Raw genomic sequence first — 15,164 nt, forward strand, 5'->3', positions numbered from 1 at the left:
ATTAGGAGATATCCCATGACTTTTGTCAGCTCTGTGTAAGTTTCGTTTTGAGAAAACTCCACCTCAGTGTTTCTCTTGTACGCTTGCTTACCTTTACTTGGACTATGTCTAGTTAATCTCGATGCTGCTAATTGGCCGCGCGGGGTAGCCGTGTGGTCTAGGGCGTCTTGTCACGGTTCGTGCGGCTCCATCCGTCGGAGGTACGAGTCCTCCCTCGGGCATGGGTGTGTGTGTTGTCTTTAGCGTAAGTTAATTTACGTTAGATTAAGTAGTGCGTAAGCCTAGGGACCGATGACAACAGCAGTTTGGTCGCATAGTCCTTACCGCAAATTTCCAAATTTTTCGATGCTGCATTAAGTGCTCTCTCTTGTACCACTGTTCGCTGTTCACCAGAGCGTTTCCCACACAGTAGCACTCCTTTCTGCTCCCCATCGTGGAAATATCCCTGTCCCGTTCAAAAACAGGAAGACATAATCCTGTAGAATTCCTAAAGGCGCCGATCACAGGCTGAATGGTCATGAGAACCGCTTGTCAAGTGTAGGAGCGACCTATTCGACTGTGTGTGTGTACACTGTCGGGCGCTTGTAAGGTTCGATCAGCCTTTAGTGGTGGGGTGTGTGCTGGCAGGTAGCGGTCGGGCTAACACGTAGCGGCTCGCAGGAGCTACCGACGTACCTGTACCGCGACCCGACACTGAGCCCAATGCCAACCCAGATTCCCACTCGCTGTAAAGGAAACCGGCGCATACGTTTCCAAGCCGGGTTACTAGCCCAGATTAAGTTTGCCCTCTCAAGTGATTTGTGATCAGCGTTCTTCGACATAAATCTTTAGCACCCAGTAGATCCCCAATGACAGTTTGCTCGGAACGTTTGTTCTGTGATGCTGTTCCATTGTTCAAGTTACTATTATCACCATTCTTCACACTGAAGTTATTCTTGGAATTTTGCAGGTTCGCTCGAAGATGCAGGGTGCTCTGATGCTGCAATGAGAGATCCCACCATCAAATGCGAGTGCGTCGCAAGAGGATTCGGCAGCGAACAAGACCGTGAGGAGTGTCTCAGAACAGGCAAGATTTTTTTAGTCTTATGCTGTCTGTTATTTTCAGATATCCACTTGAAAGCTGAGAAACGTTGCATAACTTGTGGTACTTCAAAAGCAAACATTTCGATTGAGGAGCTATTAACGACTTGGGGATGTTTTGTAAGGTAGAAAATCTTTCAGTCCTCCAATTGAGTGTTTTCTGTGTCTCCACACCTACAACAAAACAAAACACAAAATGATATATCATAAAACTGATAGTTATTTATGAAGTTATCAACTTTTATTGCAATTATCTACGCCTTCCTTGTGTTAACTTTTGCAAGACGCCTCAGGGTAAGGTTCTAGCCGACCTGTTTTGTCACTGACATGTACTAAACATCCCCTCTCAAGGTGCAAGTCCCACACTATGACCCATATGTATGTAAAAGAATTGTGTGTACGGAAACAGAAGGAAACGGTTGGCTCTAACACATGAACAGTTGTTGTGTGCCCAGATTAAACGCTAGTAATTACTAAGTAGTAATGGGAACTATCAGACATTTAACGAAACAAGGGTACAACTTATCTGCATTTATTATTATGAATTCAGTGATTGCTCTGAACAGACAAGGGTAAAATGCCCATCACGGAAGAATGACTGTGTTTACACATACGAAAGTGTGATAATTGTTGATCTTCAGAGAGAAAGGACTGGAAAAGTTCTCGTAAAATATACTGAACAAACAAGAAATCGTGATAACTCACTTCTAATCCACGGAACTGAAGTGTTGGTGATGACTGCATCGGAAGGTTAGTGCGTAAAGAGAAACAGAGCCTCAGTGAATAAAATAAGGCCGAAAGGTTATCACACAGTAAGCGATTGATCAATATGAACCAATACGCCTATCATCCCATACGAGTTTCACACGATTTGACTGTGACACTCACATCATTTGCGTGAGGCCAGGCGTGGTGTGATGGCAGGCTGGGTCAGACGCTAGTATGGGGTGACCCATCTGCTCCTGAATCGCTTCTCCTCTCGTGGTGAAGAATACCGTTGTCTGCGCGTCCTGACGACCAAGTCCGTGTACTGTAGCTCCTGGAGAAGAAGTGCTTACTACGGGTCTCAGAGAGGAAGTTTCTGATACTTTCCTACTCCTTCACAGTTTGTGAGCTCACCACTCATGCCATTTTGACCAATCCGAGACAATGTAATTAATTTCGCCAAACCGGAACCGCCTGACAATTCCGTTTGGACAGTTCTGCGTCGATTCTTTTACAACACTCTGATCACCGACCTATCCACACTGCTATTTCCAGCAACTTGTCAGTGCTGCCCCATGGGACATTACAGTCTGCAAAGATTCCGAGCTCCGAGCAGTCAAACGTTTTCTCAGTGTGTACGCGCTCAAGGCGACAACAGTCTATCGGCATTAGACAAAGGTCTCGCTTGTGGAGGCAACCCACTGTTACTGCAAGTATTGTGATGTTATCTCACTGGATACGCCATTAGCGTGGGTGGTCTGTCGTGTGCAGAAACCCGTGTATTCATATTCGCCTACTGGAGAGGATAAGGCAAGTTCACTGAACTCAGCACGCAAATAGATTGCTTTCTGAGCGTGGTTAATTCTGCCAAAGACGCAAGCCAACCTCTGCCGCTGTAAATGCGACAGCAGGCAGCCGCCTCGTCAGCTGAACGTAAGCCGAGGCCAGAGGAAACTGTTTGGGTAATGTTTTCGCTGACTACAAGAATGCATTAAAAATATGTTTCAGAATTAACGGAAATTGCCTACAGTCATCACCCACTCTCACGGATAATACTGCAGTTTTGCATGTACATGGGCATTTATTGATTAATCAGACCCATCTTATCGATGGATTAAGTGTAAAAAGGAGAAAGAAACACGAGGCTGCCTACAACCTGATACGTTCCACATTCCTACATGTACATCTGCACTCCGCAAGCCGTCTTATGGTTTGCGGGACTTACATTCACGAGGGCAGCAATTCCATTGTCTGTCTAGGCGTAAACACTTAACGTTTTACGTCATTTCCCTAAATTGCTCCAGGTGAATGCCAGGATAGGTGTTTTGAAAATTGTGCGTCCGATTTCCTTTCCTATCCTTTCGTTACCCAAACTTTTGGTCTGTTTCTAATGATTGTATTTTCGGTGTGACACGAAACTATAGTCCGCAGCTCTTGGTCGTGCGGTAGCGTTCTCGCTTAGCACGCCCGGGTTTCCGGGTTCGATTCCCGGCGGGGTCAGGGATTTTCTCTGCCTCGTGATGACTGGGTGTTGTGTGATATCCTTAGGTTAGTTAGGTTTAAGTAGTTCTAAGTTCTAGGGGACTGATGACCATAGATGTTAAGTCCCATAGTGCTCAGAGCCATTTGAACTAAACCATAACCATCCACCTTCTCCTTAATGATTTGTGGTGAAGAATAGAGCGTCTACAATTATCGTTTCTCTCTTTTCAGGTTCCATTCACGAAGGGGCCATGGAAAAAAATATTCTTGGTAAGCCTCTGTGCAATTTCTAATCTGTCTTATTTTACCTTCAGACTCTTTTCTCGGTATATACGTAGCATTTTATGAATGCACCGTGTCTGTTCTTTTGGACATATCCAAAAGAACAGACACTGGGCGAAATGCGCAACTGTGATACACATTAGCTAAACTGAAGGTGCAGGACGGAGAAAGAAAAGGGAAGGGAAAGTACTAGTGATACAGGATACACCAGCACTTTATGTGGAATCGGCGGCGAATAATGAGACTGTGTGCCAGACTGAGACTCTGACGTTGGAATCTCTTGCATAGAACTACAGTTTTGTTAACCACTGGGCCACCGGGACACAGTGTTTACCGGAAATTCCTGGACTACCTCGGCACGCGCTCCGGCCGACTGAGGCTCTCAGCTAGCACCACCCGTTCGCAGTCTCCAACCATGTACTCCGTACTCGCTTATTTTGCTTTGCCGCTGGAGGTATAATGTAAATGTGCATTCGCACTGAAGGCTGCTGATTTGATTTAAATGGCTCTGAGCACTATGGGACTCAACTGCTGTGGTAATAAGTCCCCTAGAACTTAGAACTACTTAAACCTAACTAACCTAAGGACAGCACACAACACCCAGCCGTCACGAGGCAGAGAAAATCCCTGACCCCGCCGGGAATCGAACCCGAAGGCTGCTGACTCATTGCTCATCTAGTCGAATCGATTTCCGGACACGTCGCAAAGAGCAGACACCGCGCATTCATATAATCGACCTCCAGCTGGAATCTAAAATTAGAGAGAATAGAAAACAAGGACAGGGACTGCAAACAGGTGACACAAGGTAGAAGTGTGTGAGGGGGCATGCATAGAAAGTCCGCACATCTGCGGTAAACACTATGTGCGCATTGGTTTACTCAACAGCAGAGTAAGCAGAAGAGCACAGGTTCACCCGTCGCCACTGATTCCGCGTTAACGTTCTCATGCAACTGATCCGATTAGTTCCTTTACTTTCACTCCCTTCCACCTTCAGTTTACACAATATATACGTATTGACGGTATGCCTCTGTGTGGGCTCTAATCTCTCTCTACATCTACATCCACACTCTGCAAGCCACAAGACAGTGTGTGGCGTAGGAGGAAGCAATAACTTGATTGATTCTTCTACGAGTGTACGTTATCTGAATTTTAATGACAAACTAATCCATGATGCGTATCACACTGTTAAAGCGTTTTCACAATGTTATTTGAACAAACTCGTTTCGCTCTTGCGCCTACTAAATGAACCTGTGACGAACAGTTGTAACTCCCTCTCACGTGAACTGTAATGACTCATGAGAGGAGTCATTATTTCATCCTGAACCCAATTATTGTATGTAGAGCTGTGCTGAAAATTTCCTTTAAGAGACAAAAAGTAAACTCCGTGAACTGCTGTTATTATTATTATTATTTATTTAATTACTGCTTTGATAAAATTACTATTGTTATTGCTGATTCAAGGAATTAGTTCTTTAGTATTCAGTCTCTCTAAGAAAAGTGCTTAGATATTTGAAATGAATAAATAACCAGATTTCACTAGACGACGTTTATGTTCAGTGTATTGAGCATTGTAGACTAGAGATCTGCCGCTGCACGCTGACTGTAAGTACTCGATGTCTCTGCTGGTCGTCGAATTGCGTGCTGTATCTGTAGGAATCTTAGTCTACGTTAACTATGGTTCAATGCTCCTTTCTATGGAAGCCTATCCGTTGAAGTGGATTTGTTTAAATGAGCGTACTGAATTTTCATGTTCGAGCTTCCACAGTCCAAAGAGATGTGGGCATGCACAAGTATCTGAAAATGTGAAATTGTTATGGAGAATATAATTCATAATACACACATTGTTTATGCTGCCAAGAAGTTGGTTTATTGGCTTATTATTCACGCACTGTATCAGAAAATTCCTTTCTATTAAAGATGGCGGTCTCGCAACAACGCCTTCTCTCCTAAGCCACTGTACATTCGTCCATACTCATTACGATCAGAAGCTAGACTATATCTTTCCACAATAGTTAACATCGAACCGTAGCTCTCTTAGTTCAAGGAATAGAGAGAGCGTCATCGATAATGCTGCTTCTCGCAGTTATTTGCGCGAGTGTACGCTTCAAATAATATCTTGTTCAGCACAAGCACAATTGTCTTAATGACTGGCGCCGCTGTGCTCGTAGAGGTCGCAGACAGATGATCAGTTCGATTATTTATCGAGATATGAATTTGTCGGCTAAGTAGTCCTAGAATGACATCAATGCACTTTTAGAATAGTTGAAAGTTCAACAGTTAATTACTGCTCCCAAATAATTACAGAAACGAAAGAAACATTTTAACTATAATTTACTGCATACACAGGAACCGATATTGCCCCTGAAGCGCGCCAATAACCGAGGGTGAGCCAGGTTGCGAAACCTCTCTTGCAAAATAAAGCGGCCCGCTCTATAGCCCAGCAGGCAGCAGCTAGTCCTTGACCACCCAGCGAGTTGGCACCGAAACTACTTTTTTCAGCCGTAGGCACGCTAGAGTGAGGTGCCGACCAACTGACAAAAGCCCTGAGCGTCGCCGCTCCAGCCCATATCTGGAACCTCTTACTGGAAGGTCCACCAGCTGCCGTCTTGCGGGTGACCGCCTCTTATCGATAGGTCCGCTCCGCCACGCTACGGCGAGTTTAACAGCTCGTTACATCGGACATAGTCTAGTAACGGTTCTCGGTTTCGATTAGCGTTTCGGTCATTCGGTGATCGCGAGTGTTTCGCGATACTGCTGGTGAGTAGCAGCTCCGGCCATGCGGTAAGGTTCACAGAAGCCTACCACACTTCCTTTTGTTGCCAAAACCTAGTTCACTATTCTCTCACCGAAGTGTTTTCAGTAAACTTGTGTAGTTATAGGTGAACGTTATTTCCGTATGTCGTTCCGTGAATGTCAGTGGAATCTGCTCTCGGTTAAGTGTTTGTTGTTCTGTGCTAATTTCAATATATATCTCTTTGTGTTGGTTTCTAAATCTTTTATTTGTATTGAGATTTATGCCACCTTTCCCCAGTACGCATTCCAATCAGCGACTCTCTGCAAAGAGTCCATGCCATTTCACCTCCTGATACTGGATATGATAATGACTTGAGACCCCGATGGCTTATTAATATGTATCTCGCCTGTAAACCGGGGCAAGTTCTTTTCAACAGGCAGCCTGAGAAAAGAAAACAATGACAGTCGGTTTAGCACTGGTAGCGCAGTGGGTGTGTGACACTTGCGCGAGATTCTTTGAATGAATCTCACTCGGGCATCTGCCTTACCTAACATTATTTTTATGTGGTCATGCTACTTTAAATCATTCTCCACACAAAGTTCCAGACACCTAATAGATGTTACTGCTTCCATGACTGTTCTACAATAATGTAACCACAAAAGATCAGAGCTAATCAGCCAGCCTCAAATTTTATCAATAGATGTCAGTATCTAGCCATCAGTATCTAACGCTTGTTAACAGAGTGCTGCAGTGATAAAAAGTTAGCCACATAGACGCTTTGAAAGCCGGCGTGCATATTATTTTCCACTTCTATCATTTTTTGTTGGCGTTTTATGGGTGAAATGAAACAAGGTAGTACCTAATGTAATAAAAATATCAACTTCACTCGGGAGGTAAAGGCACTGTAGGGGAGACTTGAGCAATATACGCTTTAAAAAAACCTTTACATCCACACTTAAAGACAGAATATGTCCGCTCCAGCATTATACTCCGAGACTTTCGGTCTTCAGATACCTAGGATACGATTTAAATATCAATAAAGATATGACGAAAACGATTAATTTACATCCTTTAGCGGAAAGCTTAATACTTTCAGAAGAACAAAGCTATAAAGAAGTTAGTATAAGTAGTACTGGATGAGTCAAACATCTTTAACAAAAGCGAAACTTTGTGTGTACTAAAAGAGAAGCCTGGAGCCAGGGGAGATTTATACATCAGAAGTGCACTGCATCGAAAATAACATTTCATTGAGATGGGTATGCTGGCCAAGATGAGACAAGAAGCTGAGCCATATACATAGTAATATAGTCGAAGGATGTGAGCCGGAGCTACCTGGCAATGTAACTGGTTAGTAGATAGTTTACGGGAGGGTGGTTACCGCCTTAGCTAAAGAAACTAAAGAAGTAACAAAATATAGGAAAAGAATCCTTGAGAGTGTATGAGAGGAAAGAACACATTATTTGGTAATGTTCTCCAACTGGTTTTGGGAACCCCTGAAAACAACATCAGTCTACTGCAAGGAAACGTTTGAACTTAAATTTGAACCTATTCAAAGTGAAGCCTTTCTGATCAATGTTACACTCATAGACAAAGACGCACCACAAAATAATTATCCAAATGGGAGGCAAATCGATACATATGGTGTACATATAGATGCAAACAATGATTACAATTCCAAAAAAAAAAAAAAAAAAAAAAAAAAAACTGGATCATTCATTCAAGAGAAGGGGCTTCACAAATTGAGCTAGACAATAGAACTTTGGTCCATCTCTGGTCCTTATGCAAACAATTATTCGACTTGGCGTTGGGTAACAAATTGCATCAAAACGACGCTCAAGATCGTGAAAATCCCGAGCTAGTTGGAGGGCCCTGCCCACAGTGCTTCAAATGCTCTCAATTGGAGAGAGATCCTGCGGCCTTGATGGCCACGGTAGGGTTTGGCAAGCACGAAGACAAGCAATAGAAATTCTCGCCGTGAGTGTCTGGGCGTTATTTAGCCAAAGTGTAAGCCCAGGATGGCTTGCCATGAAGGGCCACAAAACGGTGCGGGCAGTACATCGTCGATATACAACTGCGTAAAGATGCTGCGGATGACAAACAAAAGAGTTCTGCTACGAAATGAAATGGCACCCGAGGCCGTAACTTCTTGCTGTGAGGCCGAATGGTTGGTGACAGTGAAGTTGGTACAGCAATGCTGTCTGTGGTTCAAAATGGTTCAAATGGTTCTGAGTACTATGGGACCTAACATCTGAGGTCATCAGTCCCCTAGAACTTTGGACTACTTAAACCTAACTAACCTAAGAACATCACACACATCCACGCTCGAGGCAGTCTGGAGAAAGCGTTTTCTCTCTTTCGAAACAGTTCCGCAAAATAGGTCATGGCTACGTTTAAATCAGAACAATACATAGTCTCAGGAGTGCCGTCATCTTACTGCTGACACCGCCCACCGACGACCGGCTACACGCCACCCGCCGCTTTTCAAATGCCGCCTGATCATGTGACCGTGGCGCTGCGTTATGAGTGTGTTCATCAGCCGTCATTTTCTTGTCTGAAGTTCTAGAACTTTTCTTAGAGTTAAGTAATTGACATCACATGGCTGAAACTCATGAACATCGTGTAAGCGCTTTAAAACAGGGCCACAAGTGGAAAAAAGTCTAACATTTGTTACATGTTATTCGATTTGGTTTTAATGGAGAGGTGCAGGCCGCAGTGGAAGCTCGAGTACTTTGTATTGTGTGTGGGGTGAGTACTTTCGGGCAAAACTAGTCTGAAAAGAACTTTATTCTAGTACGAAATTTTCACTCTGTAGCGGAGTGCGTGCTGATACGAAACTTCCTGGCAGATTAAAACTGTGTGCCGGACAGAGACTCGAACTCGCGACCTTTGTCTTTCGCGAGCAGGTGCTCTCAGCTACCCAAGCACGATTCACAACCCGTCCTCACAACTATAATTCCACCAGTACCTCGTTTTTAAGAACTTTATTGTTTCAAGAAAGATCGTTCTAGCAGGAAAGATATTCAACACTTAAGACGTCTCGATAACACACGTATGTAGTGAAATGCGACCATTCAACTGTTGTGTGACATTTGGGTTCAATAGGAAATGTTCAGAAATCAGGTTTAGGAGTACTTCATGCTCTAATTCAAACTAACAAAGAGATTAAGAGGCGAATATTACTACATAATTGCTTCAACGTAATGAGTTCGCTCATTGAGCATTTCTATGCAGCATTGTTACTGGCGGTGAGTTATGATGCGTATATGTTAACTTCTAAATAAGAATTTAACGGTCGGGCCCTAACAATAGGCATACACTCAAGCGGTGTGCCCATCACTGCTGGTGTTAGTTGCAAACGACTGAGACACCTTTGTGGGGCAGTGAATTGAAGATACTTAGTGAACTGCATCCCGTGTTGCTGCTACGCGTTAATCCACCCTTCCATCGGAAGCTGTTGCGTCTGTTACATCACGAATAAGTAGTGTGCGGAACTTAGTAGGAAACAGAATTACTTTTTGAACTTTTACGTCAGTTCGTGGAAGAAAAATACTTGAGTTAGTTCATGGAATGCTGCGCAGATTTAATAAAGAGATTTATGGTTCATACAAAGTCGCGATTGAGACTCAGCCATTGTTGCAGAGAGACGTATGGACAGTGGAAGTCAACGAAAAATCTTTCGTGGTCAGCCTACGGATATGAAAGGGAAGCAGTAGCTCAGAAGAGAGTGACAATAACTTTTAGGCATTCTCACACTTTCTTGTTGTTTTCTTTTGATATTTAAAGAAAGTATGACACGTAAACTAAAAAAAAAAATGTGAGAAAGGGGTTTTCTCTAGATGCTTGTCGGTTTCATCGCATAATTGTGTGATAGCTTCCCACATTAACTTAATACATATAGTGTTCTTATCAGCCACACTGATTCATTTATTGAAAGGTATGTGCAACAGATTTCCAGCTCGCGAAATAACTCACGACTAGCATCAAAGTGTGCAGAAATGGGTCTCATCAACGGAGCCAGGAAACAGAAGTATGTACAAAAGTGTATCCACCATCTTGCATCTCTTTTACAAAGTATAAAATAATAACATAAAATTTCCCAAATTTTGAAATTACTGATATTTTTCAGCCTACATCACTGCTAAAGGAAGCGGATCTAGGCTTTACTGTGGAAAGAGTGGTATATTGTCTTACCTCGTGTTTTGACCATTAAGAACGATGTATTTTAAGAATATACCAATTGTTTCTTCTTGCGGTTTTATTTAGTTTACAAATGTTAGATAAATTCTGTTCACTTGTAGATAATGGTTTTCAGCTTACAGAAAATCATAGATGAGTTGTTCCAAATCTCACAATCGTATTGTGTGATTGCATTGAAAAGAAACATACATTTCTGAAACAAATATATTTTGAAGTAAAATTACATATACACAGCAATAATGATGTATTTTAATGGTACTAGAAGAGGTCACCAGTCACCAGGCTAGTTCTCGCTTTTTGCAGCGGGACTTAAACTGACGAAATGTCTAAACTTTGAAGTTTTACGAGAATCAAAATGTTGCTCTCTAAGAATAACTGGCTTGGTTTCGTATTTTCGCAAGTGTATAGGTTTGGAATATTCTTAGCGCTTGTTTTATTCCCACTGAGCAATCGGACTGCGAGAATATAATGGCACGTAAGTCCTAAATAATTTACAATTCGTACTTATGTCGCCGAGATGGCTGCGATGATGGAGAAACAGATAACGGCGAAGTTCGCGATTTCCGTTCATACAACAATGTTAACCTACACTTCTTCTTGGAAACTTGTAAGGGACATGTTAATAAGATTAGTGATATCAAATAGTAGACCTTGAGTCAATGCTTTAACGAAATTAAGTAATTATTCTCACTTAAAGGAATATATATTTATACGCGCATCTGAACAGATCAAGGTCACCAGGAGGAAAGGTAATGAAGGAAGTGACAAAAGAAATATGTCAGACAAATGGCGGATATTGCTTTACGTAGATAACTTAGTTACTTTATGTTTCATGTAGATCAGTCTTTTCTTTATCACACATAGCACACTTCGTAGTCAAACTATTATATTTACTCCAAAAATGGCTCTACTGAAAGAGGAAAAAAAGAGAGAATTTCACTAACATGTCGTCATAGCCTACAGTTTCGTTAAACAATTAACGGTGCTCTGTTGTAACAGGTAATTGGCTAGTCATTTTTGCCGATCGAACTTGGATATTCTTATATCTTGTACTTATGCCAAGATACTATGACTATTCCACCTAAATCCTGTATATTGAGAGAGACTGTGTGGGGCGGCAGGTGGAATAATAGAATAAATGTTTTGTATTTATGCTGTTTGCCACTCTCAACACTGGGTCTCTAACTACAATATTGGCAACCAGAAAGTGATTAGCAAAACGTGAAGCCTGTAATTAGAATACCTAGTGCCCACTTCATCTGAGAAATACATTTATAGCTACAGCTTACAGCTCTGAGGAATTAGGAGATTGTCTGGGATTCATAATCAAAAACCATTCTCTCTAAAATGTTCACTATACTCTGAAAGTCACAGACCAAACTACCAGAGCAGTTCAGAGTTTAATGCGCTGGTGCAACTATAACTGTTCAAATTAAATGTTTAAGTGAATGCTCGCCATAATTTGATGATAATGTTCATCAAACGCCACGCTAATAGTGGTAGAATGTCTGTCCTGCGGCGGCACGTGAAAATACGACATCCGCAAACTAAAGATAGATCATTAACGTCATCCCAAAATCAACACTTCACTCGAAAACGATTTCATGGTTCCGCGTATCCCGAGTAACTTATTACTGCATCCAAGGCTGTTTAGATCAACGATACCGACGCGACGCGACTCCCGGCACAGGTGGTGTGCTAATCAGCGTCTGGAGAGAACTGAGGCCTTTTTCTTCTCGTGCAGCGTTCTTACATATAACGCCGTGGTGCGAACGGCTAAGGGAATGCCTGATCAAATCTGCTCTCCCGACTAGCTGCTGGGCTACTAATGCACCACTTTAAGTTATCGAATAAATGATTGCTTCCTTTGCTGATAGCTGATGAAGCTTTCAATTTAATTTTGCAATCAGCACACAAGTAAGTAATCATAATTTAATTACACTACACGCAGTAGACGAGCTCTGAACTTGCTCTTTGGAGATACGCTGTAGCTATAGTTTTATAGTTATTCTGTTGAAACTTCTCACATTTTTATGATTATAGCGAATCTCCCTTCTACTTAAATTTAAACATCCTAGCTTTATTTATTCGCCTACTTAATCTATCTTGCTTCCGTAATTTATAAGACGAAAACCAGAAAATCATGAATTTCAACTAAAATTTAAATTTGTGAGATCCAGAACTTTGTTTCTATTAAATTATGATGTAAAAGGAATCTAAATATAATTTTTTAAGTTTCTAGCTCCATTCTGTTGCGCCAATGATTTTTACAGAAAATCATCCAAATTTCGAAAATGGTTAAAGTTATTGAACTGATATCCAACACATATTGAGTTAGTATTACTCCTGACATGCTAGAAACTTTTGAGGTTATTTACCTGATTTTTAAAGTATTGCGCAACATTTATGACGTCAGAGCTAGTTACGGCAGACTAGGCTGGCACACAATGGAAAGACTGATGTGAATTTTATAAGGCGTGAGTATGCTGCTTCCCTACATCACCCTCCACTTAATTTTTTTTGAATGTAAATGAAAAAATTAATTACAAAAAGGGAATCAAGAGTACAGCTTAACTCCCTATGAAAAATTAAAATTGAAATGTAAACATATAGAAATATTAAAAGAAAACTTATTACCCACTTCAATTATTTAAATTGCTGAGATGTTCACTGCCTCTTAAGCAACATTATCACTCAAATTTTAAGCAAAAATCAATGAAACACTTTGGCATACATATTGCCTTAGGGAGACAAACACATAAAATATGTAAATTTATGAAAATCTTAAATCCATTAAATTGTCTGTAAATATTTTTACATACACAAATTCAAAGAAAATAACACAGTTATTCATGATACATAAACAGATAATTATATCTTAGGATTCTTTTCTAAACCTGAAAGAAAATTTCATTTTTACACACGTGGTTGTAGTCGCTTTGGCTGGCGTTCTACACTTCCATTCACAAGGGTAGGGGGGGGGGGGGGGATTTGCTACGGTGTGCGTCCTTCACGTCCACTCTAACTTACATGGGGAAAGGGGAGGGGTCACTGTGAGTTGTGTCCAAGTCACTCCACGCTTTCACGCAGCTACCAGGCTGCCATTATCTGGTTTGTCCTGTAGAACAAACAAAAAGAGTGCTTCAGACTCTGTTCACTTAATATCTAAGGGTGGGTCACATTGAAACGGAGATATACACTTGTTATCTTTCAATATGTTACTGGAACAAAGTTAACAGAACTTTTTCAATTTTACTCTCGCGGTTACTTAACTGTCATAAAATCGGTAAACAAATGGCTCAAAACGCCGTTACTCACGTACTAGAGAAAATGTATGCTCAAGGCATACAATTATGAATCCTATTTAATCTCAATTTATTATTTCTGGGCCAGAACAGGTTCGGTATATTCCTGACAAATCTGTATTTTACAATTATGTACTTACTTCATCGAAGTGTATTTATGCTGAGCTATAAATAATGTTTCACGTCTGCCATTATGTTACTCAATTTTTTTGCTAGTGTATGTACTTTTTTAACACTCACTCTATTAACATTTAACGCATAGGATAGCACATTTATTTCATATCTATAGTGTATTGCAGCTGATCAGTTTGCTCACGTTATAGCTGGTATGCCAACATCTTCATCTTCAGACCAGTATAGCTTCTCAGCAGGGAGCTTATGGTAACCAGCAAAAAGAAGAAATCCGACAAAAACCATTTCCACTTGATTGGATGCTGAAACCACAGGTAGTCTCTCTCGACCTACCACTAAAATGCATTAAGTAATTATGGCCGAGCGTAATGCTAAATTCCTTAAACCTGTAGGACACTACGAGCTGCCCTGTCTCATCTAACATAAGGGTACCTATGGTCGCATTCACGCCTCCAACTCATAACCTCAATACGTGTAGGTGTGTCCTGTCACACACTACACCAAATAACGGCCTGCTCCGACCTCATAAATATTTCAAGGACGTGTCCTTCACGTCTCAACCACAAATACTGTTTAATTCTATTACACTGCCATTCCTTGCTACACAAGGTGAGTTCATTCTTACGACTTATCTGCATATTTTTCATAACAGTAAGCAATCTCTTTTACTATTAATTAGTTAGCTCTACAGCATACAATAGGTTTCACTGCCACTTCAGATCCTGCTTGTACACGAATTTGTATATCTTTTAAAATTACTGTTGGTGGACCATTTCCAATAAAATAACAAACAACTTTGTACTTATAATATTACCAGGGTTCTATACATACTTGTTACCCAAATACCTTTGTATCTTAATTACATCATACTTCTCTGTTGTTTAAGTCACTGTTAGGTTTGTCACATTAGGTATCTTCTTCACTAATCGGTGGATAGAATGGTTACAGAACTCATGGCTTGATAGCCATGCTGAAAAATTTTTGTATTGCAAAGAAGAAGTCGAAACTTTGGTGGATAGGAAAGATGAAGATAGAGTGAGACCTGAAATGGGAAAGAAGATCTCACCCAGCTGGGACTCCACAGCTGCCACACCGTGTAGAGGTTACAGAGCAACCTCCTCCCTACAGAATTCATTAGCTTAATGCTGGCTTGATAGTCATACCGGAAGATTTTAGTATTTCAGAGTAAGAGCCGAAATTTTGGTGGATATGAATGATGAAGAATGGGTGAGACCTGAAAAGGAAGG

The 15,164-nt window shown here is 41.3% G+C and overlaps 1 protein-coding gene across 1 annotated transcript in view; it reads left to right on the forward strand.

Moving 5' to 3' along the window:
• The first annotated feature begins 3,508 nt into the window (after positions 1-3,508).
• The window catches only part of LOC124545503, a 201,306-nt gene continuing 189,650 nt past the window's right edge, over positions 3,509-15,164 (forward strand). The window contains exon 1 of the mRNA XM_047124446.1: positions 3,509-3,537. Within this exon, the coding sequence (XP_046980402.1) occupies positions 3,519-3,537 (19 nt within the window). The 5' untranslated portion in view covers positions 3,509-3,518. The remainder of the gene's footprint in view (positions 3,538-15,164) is intronic.

Source organism: Schistocerca americana, chromosome 8 (genome assembly GCF_021461395.2).
Source record: "Schistocerca americana isolate TAMUIC-IGC-003095 chromosome 8, iqSchAmer2.1, whole genome shotgun sequence".
In the NCBI taxonomy this organism is placed as follows: domain Eukaryota; kingdom Metazoa; phylum Arthropoda; class Insecta; order Orthoptera; family Acrididae; genus Schistocerca; species Schistocerca americana.